The 17,296-nt window shown below is 45.4% G+C and overlaps 2 protein-coding genes across 2 annotated transcripts; both read right to left on the minus strand.

Annotated features, from left to right (window-relative positions):
* Positions 1–2,234: 2,234 nt before the first annotated feature.
* On the minus strand, positions 2,235–3,182 carry LOC113481254 (olfactory receptor 1052-like). The gene has a single exon (XM_026850703.1). The coding sequence runs from the start codon at positions 3,168–3,170 to the stop codon at positions 2,235–2,237; it is 936 nt and encodes a 311-aa protein (XP_026706504.1). The 5' UTR covers positions 3,171–3,182.
* A 12,446-nt stretch (positions 3,183–15,628) lies between these two features.
* Positions 15,629–16,994, minus strand: LOC113481255 (olfactory receptor 5V1-like). The gene is made up of 2 exons (XM_026850704.1): positions 16,062–16,994; positions 15,629–15,637 (listed from the first exon to the last, which is right to left on the minus strand). Exons 1-2 carry the CDS (start codon positions 16,992–16,994, stop codon positions 15,629–15,631), a joined length of 942 nt encoding a protein of 313 aa, XP_026706505.1.
* Positions 16,995–17,296: the final 302 nt, after the last annotated feature.

Genomic DNA, 17,296 nt, shown 5'->3' on the forward strand with positions numbered 1-17,296 from the left:
GCCAGCTGTGCTGGTGGTTCTCAGTTGCTTTCTGCTTCTTGAGGGGCTGCAGGCTGTGAGGCGGTCTGCTCCATCGCCAGCTCTCTCAGTAAAAGCATGGCTTGACCTGCAGCTATCCACGGCTCATCCCGACACTTGCCCTCCATCTCCCTCCCTTGCACATGTCAAAACAGTCCTTTCCCCTACTGTGTCGCAGCCTTCCATCTCCCTGACACATGCTGCTGCTTAAAACCAGTTCACTTTGATAGGGTATTGAATAGCATTAATGTGTTAAAAATGCTGAATGTTGTGAAAAACGCCATCAGTCCTAGTGAGTTCACTCTTCACACAGGCCAACGTCTTGGCAGGCTTAGGGGATTTCATAACCTCTCACTTCAGGCTGGGGAAGGGGACACTAACATCTTATTTCGCCTTAAGAACTTCTTGGCATGGAGCACCTGCCTGAATCATCGGAGAAGTGGTGCATGGCGTGAGCTCCTCGATGCAACCCGGAGCCAGCCTGTGTGAGCATGGGGAGAATCGAGAAAGGCCCAGCACAGGGCAGGGGTCTGCACCCTGAGGTGTTCTCAGGGATGTCATGCACGAGGAGAGGCTGAGCAATAAGATGGCTAATGAAATTCAGCGTATCTATATATAAATCAATGCACAGGGGGAAATAAAAAGCATTAACTTCAGCTCTGAGCTCCAGATTTTGTACTTGATCACAGTTTCATATTCTGCGCTAAACTAAGTAGATGGCAAAGGTGCCTCTGGTTCTTAATATAAACTAGAGAAGAAAACTTATTTTAAGAAAAGACACAAAATGAATTTGAATAAATCTTTTAATGTGTTCTTCATATATACAGAAAACTGTATTCAGTTCAAAGATAAGAAGTTACACATTTACTATCCTGGAGGCTAGTGGTGGCCAACAAATAAGGTAGTGCAGCATTTTATGATACAGCCTAAAATTATTCAGATATATATACATAAGCTTGTTCAGAATCAATAAAATTATCATGGCTTTTAAAATATTCTTCATTTATTTCTACACATTAAAACTCATGCTCACTCAGCATATGCATTAAGCGTTCTGGAAATATGGATTGCAGTCAGACTGCTTAACAAAAATGGAAAACAGAAACAAATACTTCTGGTTAACCATAAAAGAGTGATAGAGGTTCTAAGTAGCTGCACATGTTCTGATGGGAATTCCAACCACTGCACCCTGGTTGTTCTGTCATTCAGAGACCTGGAAAGGCTGGAGAAATGGGTCAAGAGGGACCTCGTGGAGTTCAGCAGAGTCCAGCACCCAGGGAGGAATAACCCCAGGCACCGGTAAAGGCTGGAGGCTTTAACCTTTAGCTGGACCAGCTGGAAAGCAGGTTGGCAGAGAAGAACCTGGGTGTCTGGTGGGACACCAGGATGACCATGAGCCAGTCCTTGTTGCAAAGTAGGTTAAAATCCTCCTGGACTGTGTTAGGAAAAGCATCGGAAACAGGTCAAGTCAGTGAGACCACACCTGGGGTGCTGTGTCCAGGTCTTGGCTTCTCAGCACCAGAGAGACAAGGACACACTGAAACAGGATGGGTGAGGGGGATTAAGGGACTAGAACATCTCATACCAGGAGCAAGCTCAGGCAGTTCAGCCTGGAGAAGACTCGGGGGGCTCTTGTCAGTGTAAAATGCCTGTTGGGAGCAGAATAAAGAGAACAAAACTGAACTCTTCTCAGTGGTGCCCAGTGAGAAGACAAATTGAAATACAGGGAACTCCATTGAAACATAACAAAAATCTTTATTCCTCTAAGGGTGATCAAGCACTGAAAACCCAGAAAGGTTGTGGGGTCTCCATCCTTAAAGCTATTCGGAGTGGACATGTGATTGACCTGGCTTTGAGCAGGTGGTTGGATGAGGTCACCTCCAGAGGTCCTGTCAAACTTCCACGCTCCCGTGATTCTGTGTGAAGATCCAGACCATCAACATCTCTGGCTCCTAGATTTACCTTTTACCTTGTTTTGCAAAGTGGCATCATGGCTATTACACGTGAGGTAGCGTAACTAACTTGGCAAGAAGTCTGTACATGAGACAAGACCGATGAAGCTATGTCAGTGGGCTCAGTTTGAGAGCAGACTAATTAATTTTTCAGCGCTAAAATATGAGGTGCCAAATGGTTTAGGAGGCAAAGTCTCAGAGACCGATATGAAACACTCCTTAGAGAGAGAGAAAAAGGAAAATAATATAACATGAGATTGTCCTTCAGAAGTACACTTTCCTCCTGATAAAACTGCTAAAGGCGTGCTTCACCTCCTTGTTTCTCAGGCTGTAAATCATGGGGTTCAGCATGGGGACTATGACGGTGTAAAAGATGCATGCGATTTTCTTGCTGTCCTGTGAGTCTGATGAACTGGGTTGCATGTAATTAATAGTAGCAGACACATAGAAGATGGTGACGGCTGCCAGGTGGGAAGTGCAGGTGGAGCAGGCTTTGCGCCTGCCTGCAGCAGAGCTCATCCTGCCCACGGCCACCGCGACATGGGCGTAGGAGGTGAGGATGAGCAGGTTGGTGGTCATCATGTTGAAACTCACAAACACAAACAGTAAGACCTCGTTGAGGTGTGTGTCAGTGGAGGTGACAACAAACAGCGGCGGCCCGTCACAGTAGAAGCTGTTGATGACCAGGTGACCGCAGAAGGACAGCCGGAACAGGGCGCTTGTGTGCACAGTGGCATTCAACAACCCTGCAAGGTAGGACCCAGTGACCAGGCTCATGCAGACACCAGGAGACATGACAGCCTCGTAGAGCAGAGGCTTGGAGATGGCCACATACCGGTCATAGGCCATGGCAGCCAGCAGGTAAATCTCAGCTGTGGCAAAAACAGCATAGAAATAAAGCTGCGTGAGGCAGCCAGCAAAAGAAATGACTTTGTTTTCTGATGGAAGGTCCAGCAGCATTTTGGGGCTGATGGTGGAGGAGTAGCAAATGTCTAAGAAGGACAAGTTACCGAGGAAAAAGTACATGGGGGTGTGAAGCTGGGGGCTGACCCTGATCAGGGCAATCAGGCCGAGGTTTCCCACTAACATCAGCAGATAGGTGCCCAGGAAGAGCACGAAGAGGACGGGCTTCAGTTGTGGGTGCTCTGTGAGTCCCAAGAAGGTGAACTGGGTCACCTTGGTGCAGTTCTCATCAGCCATTTTTACATCACTGCAGAGAGACATGAAGGAAGAAGTTGAAAAAATTTCCACTTCATAAATACCAATGTAAAAAGTTGACACTGTCATTGAGTTTAGATGGAAAGGGAAAAAAGTGAATAACAGTAAGAATGACTGTTTTTTTTCTTGCAATGACAGTACCATCTCTGGGAGAAACATCAGCACTTCTAAGAATTGCTGGGTTTTTTAAGTCCTTAATAAAAAGCAGTTTGTCACAACCTCTCCTTTGACCTATGATTCCCTTCCAGTTTCAAGTCCTATATCTGTACGAGGATTTTTTTTTTTGCCAGAGTGTTTCATAAATATCCTGTCCACAGTTGCACTCATGTAATCTTGTTCACGCCAACACTTTTTCCTGCATTTCAAACATCTAGTTAATTTCAAACATCTTAAGACTACAGTTAATACAAGGTCCCATCACAAAGTGAAAGCATAACTTGGAATTTAACATCCTGGGGGAGAGTGGTTCTGCTCTTTAGGAACTGGTATCTTTTTGTCTACCCACAGGCTAGGTGTAGTCCTTCTTCTGGCATTGACTCCTTGGCTGTTAGAAGTAAGATCTGTCTTGCTTTGGATGACCACGTTATACACAGCTATAGATGAGCTGACTATCTGGCTTCCCAGGGAAAACACAAAACTGGCCCTTCTGACCTATTGTGAACTATTTTGCTTGGGATGACTTACCCTCTGAAGGTACCCTCAGAGGGTCGATGACCTGTTCAGACATTGAACAGGTGAGAATAATCTCAGCATTTTTACACCACGATGTATTACTTCTCTATAAACAAGTTTTCATCGTTCAACTTCCTGAAAGATACCTACAATTTTATACCTTCCAAACGCCCTTTCAATATACTGACATACCTTAAGCTCTAACTTTCATAGGCTTTAGAAAGGGTTTTCCAATGTGTAATAGAGTGCCAACATGCTCCTCCAATGCAGTGCATGATACCATCCTTGTCTCTTACTCCCACTAATATCTTTATTGACAAGCTCTCAACATCATTATCAGAAAATATCCTTGCTAAGATTGGAGGCAGACACTTCCACAGATCGTTTCTATCCATCTGGAAAAACTCTCAGATATTTGAGGTCAGTTATCACTTGTAGCCATTTACTTCTTGCATTTAATGAGAGAGTAGACAGACAGTGAGTGTAGAGCTACACTTAAGAAGTTTGAGCATCTAAACTTACTCCTAAGAGGAAAAAGGTCTGCACATATGGCAAAAGAATTAATGATCTAAGGTATAACCAAGTGCATAATAACCACTGAAAAGAGAATACTGATGAAGAATGCTTAGTGAGAGCAGGTGGCCTTTGTATATTGTGTGTTCCTCAAGTAAAGGTCCAGAGGAAGTAAGAAGAGCTTAACTAGGGGAGAATGAGACAAGAGGATGGAGTAGCCATGCCAACAAGAGAAAGTTACACTCTTTTGCAATTTTATGTTGTGTTCAATATTGCCTGCATCATCTACAGGAGCAATGGTCATGTCCTGCTACCTACAGGTACCTGCTAAGCTCCATTGCTCCATACATCCTCTGATCAAAACTAAGTCATGAATCCAGGGATGGTTTTGTCTTTGGATGAGTCAAGGGCGGCAAACTAGGTTTAGGCTATTCAATCTCACCAGACACTAAAACTTCTTCTTACAGTTTACAGTAGTCATGTTTATTCTCTCATTCATTCATGTCTCTTCTCCTGCAGCTCCTGGGGGTAAAGCAGTGAAATACGCTTGAGGAGTATGTCTTCAGGCTGCCTTTTGTCAGTACATATCCTCTTTTTGAGATCTCCACTATTTTGAGAACAGTGATCAGTGCCAGATATTGACACCAACAATTATGATTAAAACTTCCCTCAGTTCCTCATCCTGTTACTATGCATCAGAGCTCTCTGCGGTCTTCAGCCAGACTTGAAACTTCACACTTACACCATTTACCCGGATACCAGCGATACAGACAAACTTTCAAAACTGAATAATAATGGTTTTCCATCCTTCATTCTGAAGATAGGCAATGGCAAGAATGAAGAATGGCAATGGGCAAGACAAAATGACAAACTTAGGAAAAGGTAATTTTAGCCATGTGATTTAAACACAGTGCTAAACTAAGATCCTTATTTGTTGTTTCTTATCTACTGTGATACTCAAATTTCTTGTGAATTCATGTGTAAAAGCGTTATTCCATGTGTATCGTCATTTTCCTCCTCTTTTCCATCTTTGTTGCATTCTTTATCACTAGGTTCTTAGTAAGATCCTTAATTTTCCTACCTTACATCAGAGTTCCTTCAGTTTTTCATATTTCTCCTCCATCCCAGTGAAACTAGAGGCAGGTAGGATCATCAAGCAGGTGTTGATGGAAGATTTTGTCTATGCACAGAATTATTTAATTGTTGACAGAGGCTCATGAGGACAGTCAGCACCTTATCATACAGCATAACTGCGTATCAGAAATTCACCCACCCTCTCTCGTTTCAAGGGCCTCCCATGTTATTTGCAGACCCACACTCTGCAGTTATTATACTAAAGTCAAAAAAACAGGCTCCATCGGTCTTTATGAAACCAGCATGCTGTCCCATTGATCCCATGCTCACGGGATAAATCATCAGAGCCTCTCTAGGGCACCTGGAAAAGCAAGCGAGATTTCCCCAAGGACATCCTGAAGGGATTTATCTCTGAAATTTACATTTGGGGAATTTGTCAGAACATCAGAAATAGTATGTGCAAAGGATAAGTAATTCTAGTTATAAACTTTGCAAGAAAAAAATTAGCACACAATAATACATTTTGTAGAAAGATTTGAATTGGAAGAACATTTTCTTCCTGTGTTTCTGGAGAATAAACTGCAGTAACTGTTTATTAGTTGGGCAATTTAGGGAAATCAGTGTTTATCTTTTCAGTGGCCAGTTAGGTTAAATGTACTTTCGTTTGTACTGCATTTTCTGGTTAAAGTGGGTGTGTATATATATATATATATATTAAAGAAAAAGCCAATTCAAATACAGAAATTGATTTGCTATTATATACTCACCTTTCTGGTTTTGTGATTATTAGAGGGAAATATATCAACAGCGTGATCCAACAGCCCAAGAGAGGTGAGGTTGGTGCCACTGCCCATCCCCAGGTCCCACCTGTAGTGAGGCTGAAGATGTATTCCCAGTAGACACATTCACACATAGGCACATGTGTACGTGTGTACAGGTCCGTGTGTGAGTACATACATACACGGCTGGCCACACAGATCACAGACAGGCACTCAGAGCTCCCACATGAACACAGACAGCACCGAAAGCCTCATCCTGCTCCCGTCTCTGACAGAGCAGGTTGGAAGTCCACTCGTGAGAATGTATTTATACACACATAAGCAAAAGGTGGGTTCTCCAGCAGCTTGGCTCAAACACGCAGTCTGTCCAGTAGCTGCCCCTGAATCCCAGTCTCCCCAGTTGCTGACACCTGGACATCTGAGCTCCCGAGGCTGCAGCCCTGCTCCAGTTGCTGGTACAAACATCACACGGGCCAGGACTTCCCAGGTCCAGAAGCTGACCCACCTCATCTGGAGAGCTGCTCCCAGTGCCTCATGGGTTTCACAACTGGGCATGAGCTGATGGCTCTGCTGGGACACGTCTGGGGGTGGCCTGGACAGGATGGTCTTTCCAAGTCCTTGATTTGAGTTTCCCCCTGCCACTTTGCATCCCTGTGTTTCTCTGGCTTGTGATGGGTTTACTTGACACTCTCTGCTCACAGCTGTGCTCATTGGTATGAGGATCAAGCTCTGCTTTCACCACAGCACCCTGGTCTCCACATTTTATCCTGTTCTGTGATGGTAACTCAAGTATGAAGGGCATGGAGAGCAAATTAAAGATAGTTGTTTTCTCCAGAAACGTAACACCCAAGACCAGCTCAGTTTGGGGATTTCTTTAACCCACCAGTTCCAGCCAGGGAAACCCACCGTCTTCCTAGCTGGCTCCAGTGGGAGGCCACTTCTTAAAAGTGATGGGAACTAAAGGTGAATGTACACTCAGAAAATAAGCTCTTGTAGCCACGCAGATGATGCATTGTATCTTCCTTAGCACTTGCTTATAAAATCAATACATCCTCTTTAGTGCTTCTAAGGGCCTCCTCCAGTGGTGGAAGACACTTTCTGAAGGTGATCCATCCCATCATAACAGAGCTGGGTGAAACATTTGGGATCTTAGAGTTCGATGTCCAAACCCAAGTGGGATGAGCCAGTATCTGCCTATGAGGATGCACTTGGCCATAGACTGGCCTGAGCTTGCTGGAGAGCTCAGAGCCAGCCCTGCCCCTGAAGTCTCTTGTGGTGACTGAAAGGGCCGTCAGTTAGCTCTGGTGTCCACACAACTCACAGCCTTATGTCCCCAGGGAAAGCGTTGGTGACTTCAGCTCCTGCCAGGCCCCTGCAGAATAAGCAGCAGCTTTGGGGGCTTTGGGTTTGCCTCTACAAGATTGAAGTGAGCACCCTGGATGCACCCAGGGACAGCCCCACACCAGAGCTCCCTGGCCCCACACCAGCTGGGGAAAAACCACTTTTAAGTAGCTCCTTACAAATAGCTGTAGAGATTTTCTTTTATCATCCAAGTGGGGAGCCTTTAGGTGACCCCACAACCAGTGACATCAAAGAGCAGTGAAAATGGCTACTGCTTTTTATCCAAATAATTGAAGGAAAGAGAACACCGTCTGTAAGTTATATCGATTCCCAAGTAATTCAGCTGTTAATTTGAATATATCTGTCGCTATTTCACTTTGATGAATGATGACCATGGTGTTCAGGAGACTAGTAATGGATTAAAGACAAAGATGACAAAATAACAACGCATTTGGAAGCTAAATGTTACAGCTTTCAGGAGGTACTTAAACTAAGCCTGAAAATGGACTTAAACCTTTTCAGATGACGTATACAAATGGCATTACTGAACAAGAGATGTGAACTGGTGTTTCCTTGCCTCCTTGGCACTGGCAATGCCTCCCCTGAAGTGTGGTGTCTGGCACTGCACACAATGATTCCAAAAAGATGAGCACCATAGAGAGCAACAGCAGCGATCAAAGTCTAGAAAATCTTGCCCACAGGCAAAGGAATAAAGACTTGAGGCTGCAAACTCCTGTGGAAGAGAAGTTGAAGGGGGAAATAAGTAACAGTACTTGAGTACATAAAGGGACCTGAAGAGAGAATAAATATGTCTTTGCTGTTTGTGAAGAGTAGAAATAACTACTGAATTACCCAAAAAGAATTCTACTTGATAGAAATGACTATTTTTTTTAGGATAGGATAATCTCTCGTGTAGATTGCAGGAGAGGGACAGTGCCCATCACTGGTAGACATGCTCCTGCAGAGGATTGGAGGGACAGGCTGAGTGACCTTTTGCCCATCCATTCTGATTTCACAGAATCATAAAATCATAGAATACCTCAAGTTGGAATGGAGCCATAAGGATCATCAAGTTCAACTCGTGCTCCTCACAGGACTATCGAAAACCATATGACTAAAGGCATCATCCAGATCCTCCTTGAACTCTGACGGACTTGGCGCCATGACCACTTCCCTGGGGAGCCTGTTCCAGTGACTGACCACCCTCTCGGTGAAGAATCTTCCTAGGAAATGTCCAGTCTGAACTTCCCCTGATGCAGCTTCACACCATTTCCTCGTGTGCTGTCACTGGTCACCAGGAGAGATCAGCACCTTCTCCAGCACCCGCCTCGAGGAAGCTGTAGGCTGTGATGAGGTCACCCCTCAGCCTACTCTCTGTATATTCAGCCTCTCCTCATAAGTCTTGCCTTCAGAACTTTTCACCATCATGCTCACCCTCCTCCGGACACACTCTAATAGTTTGGTGTCCTTATATTGAGGCATCCAAAACTGCACACAGTGCTCGAGGTGCAGAGTGGGACAATCATGCCACTTGACAGGCTCACTGTGCCACACTTGATGCACCCCAGGACACTGTTGGCCCTTTTGGCTGCCAGGGCACACTGTTGACTCATATTCAACTTGCCATCAATCCAAACCCCCAGATCTCTTTCCACGGGGCTGCTCTCCAGCCTCTCATCACTCAAACTGTACATATAACCAGGATTACCCCACCCCAGGTGCAGAATCCGTCACTTGGTTTTGCTAAAATTCATACCGTTGGTTCTTCTAGCTTGTGCTCTTCCATGTTTGGCTGCCCTTATGTGCAGCCTCCCTCCAAGCCTGGAAAGGTTGATTACCCTCTTCCAGTGCGCGCTCAGTCCCTGCTGGTACATTCAATTAAGCTGTCAAGTATTGGAAATGGGCCCAAGTTGCAATAATTCAAATTATGGTGTAAAAGGTGGGTTGGGAGGTTGGTACAAACCTGTGGTGGAGAACGTGTGCAGAAGCCACACTAAGCTGGGTTTACAGATGGGAATGTTGGGTAAAAGCAGACGTTGGAAAGTCAGCTCCCAGTTTATGTTAGTGTGAGGTGGTGTTCCAACACGAGCCATCCTGCAGGTGTAAGAGAGCAATGGGATTTATTCAGATCCTATGATAACAGGGCACACTCCAGTTTGTTCAGCTTTTGTCATCTTGAAAATCTATAATGGACAATTTTTGCCTTTGAAATCTGTCCCTGGTGTTCCATGAGTCTCCAGAGATGTCTCATGCCCAGAAGAAGCAATTACCAACTACTCTGCGGTTTTGTTTTTCTTCCTTTTTTTCTTTCTTTTTCTCCAGAGTAAAGTTAACTACACACCAGCGTACTGTCATATAAAATTACCCAAATTAAGTGCAACAACTACTGGGAAAAAAATAATCCAACCATAATGTAAAAGTAGGAAACTCTGCTCTTAAGCAAAACAAGAGGGATTTGTCTCCCATACATGTTGATAGCTAAAGTGTCCCCAGAAGGCACCTCATCCTAAAGGAGAGAGTACTAGCTAAGGAGTGAACATATGAATTTAAGAGAGATTATCTCCACCTAGGTTATCAAAACCAGAGTAATTTCCAATGTTTTCTGGCTGCATGCTCTGGGGTTGAAGCACTCTTGGACAACCAAGAGGAAGACTTACACATGAGCCCTTCAAGAAGCCATATTCCTGTGAGACCTTATCCTGCACCAAGTCAGATCCAAATAGTCTGCTAGGTTTTACTGTTAAGAGAACACAAAAATACATGCACATATGTGTGCATGTACAGCATGATGCACAGAATTATGTCCCAAAGATGCCAAGCTAATAATTATGGCATCGTAAAGGAATTTGAAGAGTCACTGCTGTTTGGCCATAAAGTTAGAGGGATGATTTCACCTGAAGTATTAGTTCATAATTCTAAAGAAAAGAGTTGCATAAAGTTCATATCTCCTCCGTGAAGTGCCATAGAAATATCAGCTTCATCCTGGTGTAGCAGAGTGAGCACCTTCCTACAAAACAAGCAAGCTCAGTAAGGTCACAAAATAAGTCCTATTGGGGGTCTCAGCACTGATTTTTATTTTTTTTCATTTACGTGCAATTGCAAGTGAAGAACCACCAGTAAAACAAGCAGCTTTGGAAACATATGTGGGTTTTCATATAGGGCACCATGGACCTGCTATGAGGTAAGGACTGCTCCCATGGGACATGATGGAGAGGGTCACAAGAACATGTGCAACCAAAGCTGTTCAGGGCTTTGCTCAGGAACCACACGGGGCTCGGCAATTTGAGAAGACTTGTCTGCGAGTGGTTTGTCTCTGCAGAAGAAAGTGCTTTACCCAAGTACTTCCAGCTACCTTGGGAGAAGCTGTGTAGTGAGCAATGTGGGGATGCTGCCATCGCTACATGCAGGTAATGGAGGCCTTCATAAGTATAAATGAGACACATGCAAGGCTGTTTCTGTAATTTGCACTGTACTCACCACCGTGCTTCATTTGTGCATCTCTGCTCCTTGACCTTCTGCCCTGATGGATTTGATGAAAAGGTGCCGTTTCCTACAGTAACTGCCTATGTGAGCACAACCTGCTTCTCTCATTGCTATCACTTCTGCTACTAATTTCTATCATAATGAGTCTTCCCAACACTGACCATTGGCTCACACCCTAGGAGAAAGAATACACAGTGCTATGACTTACAGTGCTCCATTAGAGAGGCTGTAATACTATTTTAAGTGAAAGACAACATTAATTTTTCTGCAAAGAGAATGTAAAGGCAGAGTAAAATTACAACTCATGCAGCTGTGAGGAGCTGGCCTTCAGTCAAGCTCTTTGTGTCAAGGTTTTGCTGTGCCCCAGTGTTACCTCTCTGTGCATGAGCCTCCCAAGTTCAGCCTTCACCTCTTCATTTCCATCTCAGGCTGTAGATCGGAGGGTTCAGCATGAGGATCACCAGGATATAGAGCACAACGGCTGCCTTGCCTTTGTCCATTGAAAAATGAGAGCTGGGATGCACATAAATAAAGAAGATGGTCCTAAAGAACAGGGTGACCACAGTCAGGTGGGAAGCACACAGACTGAAGGCTTTTGGCCAGCCCTCAGCAGAGTTGAGCCTCAGGATGGCAGCGGGGATGTAGGTTTAGTAGATGAGGACAATGGTGCTGCTCAGGGTGCTGAGCACAAAGGACGGGGTGAAGAGCACCAGCTCGCTGCTGCGTGTGCCTAAGCAGATGCAAAGATCACTGCAGGGACACTGCAGAAGGGGTGGATCACACTGGCAGCATGTCCTCCAGCACTGCTCCTTCCCCGGCACCCAGAGGTCCCCCAGGAGCACAGAATATGGGACCCCACGCCCTGGGCCAGGCCAGCACAGTGGGCCACCCCAGGGAGGGACAGCAGGAGCCACACAGGCAGCCCCTCTCCTTCCCTCCCATCTTCACACCCTCGTCCCTCACAGAGCCACTTCCATGTCTCCTCATCATTGCAGATGTGGTGGGCACCCACGGGCCCTTCACCCTCTTGCCACTCTGCTTCCCCAGAGCAACAGAGGGGAAGGAGGCGGCGTGGGACTTGGGGTCTGCAGCAGGTCCTGCTGTCAAAAGCTTCCTGGCTACAGGCTACAGTGGCCCTGCTTGAGCAGAGGGGGTTGGACCATGTTGGTCCTTGCCCATCTCAGCCAGTCTGTGATTCCCTTTGATGCCCAAAGCCCCTGCTCTGGGTGGGCTGCACTGCCGGGTGGTACCTGCAGTGGGAGTGAGAGCTGACAGAACTGAATATTTCAGTTGGAAGAGACATACAACGATCATCTCGCCCAACTGTCTGACCATGTTTTTGAAAGGAAAACCTAAATATCTATATTATGTTTTAGAGATCAGGTCTGAAATCTTTCTCCTCCCTCTGCTTGTTGCGAGTACATTGTTTGAGATGTTGCTGGAATCCTCCATTCCCTTCAGAGCGACCCTTCTCTGATATTAGGGGAAACACTAAAGGCTTCTTTGACAGCAGAAGCAAGTTTGACACGTGTGGTATGGTCAGAAATACAATTTCACCTCAGACAAGGTGGAGACCTCTTCGTTTCTGCCATTTGCTATATAGAAGCACATCACTGTCTCTGTAGGATCTAGCAGGATAAACACATCTTGTTAACATTATGGGGTAGGACATGGTGTCACCTGGAGATCATGAAGCCTTTAAACACTAGAAGAGCTCGGCTATGGGTGAATTTCAGGAAGTGTTGAAATTAAACCACCAACTAACTCCCTAAGCTAGGTGGAGGGATGGGTGTGTTGAAAAGGAATTATTCATACTACTTAGCTTAAGGATACCAACATACAAGCTCAGGATACCAACATAGAAGGCAGCCTCCAGCAAAAAGGATGATGTTAGAGATGCCATTTTACAATGTCAAAGGAACAAATAAAACGTACTACCTTGAATCTTCTATGATTCTTCACTAAGGAGGCACCTTGTGGTTGGAAACGCTATATAAGAACACTGGGATATTTATTTCCCTCGACAACTCTGATATAGGGGAACTAAGATTGAATTCAGAGCAGGAATGCAGGTCACAGCAGGTCTTTCCTCAAATCCAAAGGAATAGACCCCAGGAGGATGCCCTGACTCCCACATCTACAACTAGTGCTCTGTTCCAGGAGGGAAGAGGTCTGACAAAACATCCAAGCCTGGGTTAGATGGGCAGTGTAGGAAAGTCGAGCCTCACATTTCTCCTGCTCTGCCTATCTAGTTAGGATGCACTGAATTGAATGAAGAAATCTGTGTGTGCGGGTAGCAAAACAGAAACAATGCTGGGACAGGGGGTCATCATCATCTTCTTCCCACATGAATCCACCTCTCCCCTCCTTGGCTTTCCCATCATTCCTGCTGTCCGAGAAGTGACTCCAGACCCTCAGACAGCTCACCCCAACCTGGTGCTCTCAGAAAGCCTCATGGATATCTATTTCATCAACGTTCTCCCCCCTCCCGAAGCTGCCATAGAGCTCTTGGCATTTCACTGCCTACCCCTGCATGCTGGAACCATCCATCTGTGCCTCCAGCCACCACTGCCGAGAGGCTGAGGCAGGGACAAAACCCCCTGGGCTGTGGGTGTCTGCTAGAAGTCAGGTAGCTGCCAGGCAGAGGACCCCCTCCACAAGATGGGCTTCTGAACAGTGGAGCTGTGGCATGAAAAACATGTCCATGACAACCCCCTCTACCCCACTGCTGCTCATGGCCAAGCTCACACAGGCTGGGGTCTTCCTCAGCTATGAAACTGGGAAAGTTTCCTTTTATAATACACCTTGTTGCTCTCACATCTACACATCTGAAGGTCATTCTGCTGAACTGGTCCTTTCCCTGTTCCATCCATCACATTAATGCTGACCCACTTGGCACACAGCAGCCCTCAGACTGGTACTCACAGCTGATCCCTACTCTCCTGTCCAACAGACAATACCAAAGGTTCATAAAGTTATAGGTGTAAAAGGGAAATGCTTCCTGAGCAAATCTGATCTCATAGTCCTAGGTTTAACCACCAGAATTTCTCTATTTACAAGGAAACTGATCATGGCGGCTCCTTCCCCATCCCCACATAACATCTGCAGTAATTTCTGAGACCCTGCAGTTATCTGGCCCCAGAAGCAGAATGGTGCTGCAGCCTATACCAAGTTTCCTGTGCACATTTTTTGCCCTTTGTCCACGTTGATGTGTGGCTTGTGGTTTGTCAGATGGCTTTGGAAGAAATGGTGCTTTTTTTGAAAGTGGTGTCCACTGTCATAGTTCAAGAATCACAGGAAACCCTGCGTAAACATCTGCTGCTCTGCTTATAATAGGCAAACAACCCTACCTGGCAGTAGAGGACTTCTGATCTTTTCACTTGCTCTAAGTAGTTTGTAATTTTTATGGAGCAGGAACTGTGCAGCAGGAAAGATGCCTTGGGTCATCCTACATGCCATTAAAACTTGTGTTTAGGGAGCTGAATCTCAGCCTTACCGTAGGTCAGGATGTTGACCTCTCTGGGAAGCTCTAACATTACAGCTACACAGGTGGCCTTACCAACTTCTTAATGCTCCACTTAAATTTCCAAGTCCTCTTGGATGGACTGATATGCATTTTAAGTTGGTGAAATATACTTTAAAATAAAATAAAAGAAATCCCCAGAAAATCCAGAATGTATTACCCTAGAGAAAAGCTCTTCAGCTATTACACATGACTTTTGAACCCATGATCAACATGACTGACAGCTGAGAGTGGATGAATTAAATTATTTCCACTGGTTTAATATTAAGAATGTGCACTTGTTACCAGTAAGATACGAGCTCCTACAGGGAAGTCATTACCTTATCCTTTACAGCAAAACAGCAACCACAAAAAGGCCACTAAGACAGATATCCTTGACATTTGGTTTTAGTAAGGATTAGTGTGCGAACAAAGCCACATCAGTTATTTAGCACCAGGCACAACAGCTGGAATGACACACGACAGCACTTCAACACATCCAGACGTCCATCTCAAGCTGTAAGAGTTTGTCATCCCAGCATTAGAGCCTCAAAGCTCAGATATACACAGATTTATAGCTGCAACACAGAGGAGACTGCATGGCACTCCTCCTCTCCGCACATCCATTTCCACCTTTGTCAGCCATGCCCTCACTTTTTGCCTGGAATGCAGCACTGTTCCTGGTTATGGGCTCACACAGACCTGAAGCACACTCTGTAAACCTTCCCTCAGTCTGCCAACACTGGCAAAAGCCAGGGCATGCCTGTGCAGTGGTGGCAAAGCCCACAGTGGCCAGGCCTCCCTTCCCCACCATTGGCCATAAAATGAGTCTTAGAAAGCTCCTCTAGCGTACAGACATTAGCATAGTTGACATCTCTAGTTTATGGGAGTTGGTTTGCACCCAAGCAGACTGATTTTGAGATACATGGTCCAAACTATGGCCAGATTGTGCCTGGTGGCACCACAGGTGTTGCAGCTGGATTCTTGACGTGCTTGTTGAAAACACGCCCAGGCTGATGACCTTGAATGATGGCGAAGGAGCCTTCCTTCCAGAGAATCTCCCACAAAGGACATGCTCATGTTTTCTGCAGGAGCAATGTGGTCAATAAGAGGCACCAGCCCCATAAGCTACTTTAGTACAGGAGAATGTATACCTAAGTGTGCCTACAGTACCAGTTCCCAGCATTCACGCTCTAGACTGTGCATCCAACACCTGTGTCTGAGGCTCTTGTCTAAGCTTTGTCTGTGGAGAAAAACATTACCAGCTGAAGTCATCTCCTCCCATGATAATGACCTAAAGCAGTGCCAACCAGTTGGCCTTCTGGAGGTGCACACCTCTCCCTTTTGACAGTGAAAGGAGCCCAGAGGAGGAGTTTTGATTCCAGCATCTGACTTTTAGGGCTAGAGTTAGCGATCGGTCACAAACTGCAGTGCCTATCCAATTACTGGGGCTCTAGAGGACGCCAGAGAGCGAGTGCGATGTTCTTGTCTTGTTAAAGCAGTTCTTACCTGGCTGATCACTCTTTTTAGGGCACTTTTAACTTCTTTGTTCCTGAGGCTGTAGATAATGGGGTTTAGCAGGGGAGTGAGGATTCCATAGAGCATGGAAACTATCCTGTCCTGATTAGGTGAGTAGGTGGAGGAAGGCCGTACGTATGTGCAAATGGTAGTCCCATAGAAGATGCATACTACTGTCAAGTGAGAACCACAAGTGGAGAAAGCTTTGTACCTGCTCTCAGAAGAGTTCATGCACAGGATAGCCAAGAGGATATAGATATATGAGATCAGAGTGACCACAAAGGCACTGCTTCCAAGGAGCCCAGCAACTGTGAGAATTACCAGCTCCCTACTGTAAGTAGGAGAGCAGGAGATGGCCAGCATAGGAGGGATGTCACAGTAATATTGGTCAACTTCATTAGAATCACAAAAAAAGAGTGTAAAAATCAAAGATGTGTGCAACAGAGAATTAAAAAATCCCACCACCCAGGTGCCAATGGCCAGGTGAGCACACAGTTTCATACTCATGATATTCATGTACTGCAGTGGATGACATATTGCAACGTAACGGTCATACGCCATCACAGCCAAGAGAAAAATCTCTGTGCCCACAACATCAATGAAGAAGAACAGCTGTAACATGCAGCCAGTGAATGAAATCACCTTATTCTCAAGCAACAAGGCCTCCAGCATCTTCAGCACAGTGATAGTGGGACATAAAATATCCAGTAAGGATAAGTTGCCAAGGAAGAAGTACATGGGGTTGTGCAGATGGGTGTCTGTGATAATGGCAACAAGGATTGTGATGTTGCCTGCCATGGTGGCCAAATAAGTGATCAAGAACAGCACAAATAGTAGAAAACGGACTTCTGGAGCATCAGAAAGGCCTACGAGAACAAATTCAGATACTGTTGACAGGTTGACCGTCTGCAATTTATCTTTCATTGTAGAAGTTACTGAGGAGGTTTACCTGGAAGAAAAGAAGTTGTAACAGTGAAAATTGCATCTCCCTTCTAAAGAATGTGAGGGGTTTGGTCTGTTTTGCAGTTCAAAAACATTTGCAAGTTTGCATTGCCACATTCAAAAACCTAAATTTTACTTGCATATACTTAATGTAAAAGGGAAAATACAGGTATTAAGCTTAACAGTGATTAATCAAAAAGTTTAATTCTTGCAAGCCGTCTTCTCAGACTGAAGACCTGGAAGCTGAAGATGAAGACACCTCCTCTGTGGTGGCTGGCTTGGTT

This window comes from Athene cunicularia, assembly GCF_003259725.1.
Source record: "Athene cunicularia isolate RWA chromosome 5 unlocalized genomic scaffold, athCun1 chr5_part3, whole genome shotgun sequence".
Taxonomy (NCBI): domain Eukaryota; kingdom Metazoa; phylum Chordata; class Aves; order Strigiformes; family Strigidae; genus Athene; species Athene cunicularia.

Bases quoted from the DNA above. Each gene is read 5' to 3' on its own strand.
- LOC113481255 (XM_026850704.1), bottom strand. From the start codon at position 16,994: ATGAAAGATAAATTGCAGACGGTCAACCTGTCAACAGTATCTGAATTT.
- LOC113481254 (XM_026850703.1), bottom strand. From the start codon at position 3,170: ATGGCTGATGAGAACTGCACCAAGGTGACCCAGTTCACCTTCTTGGGA.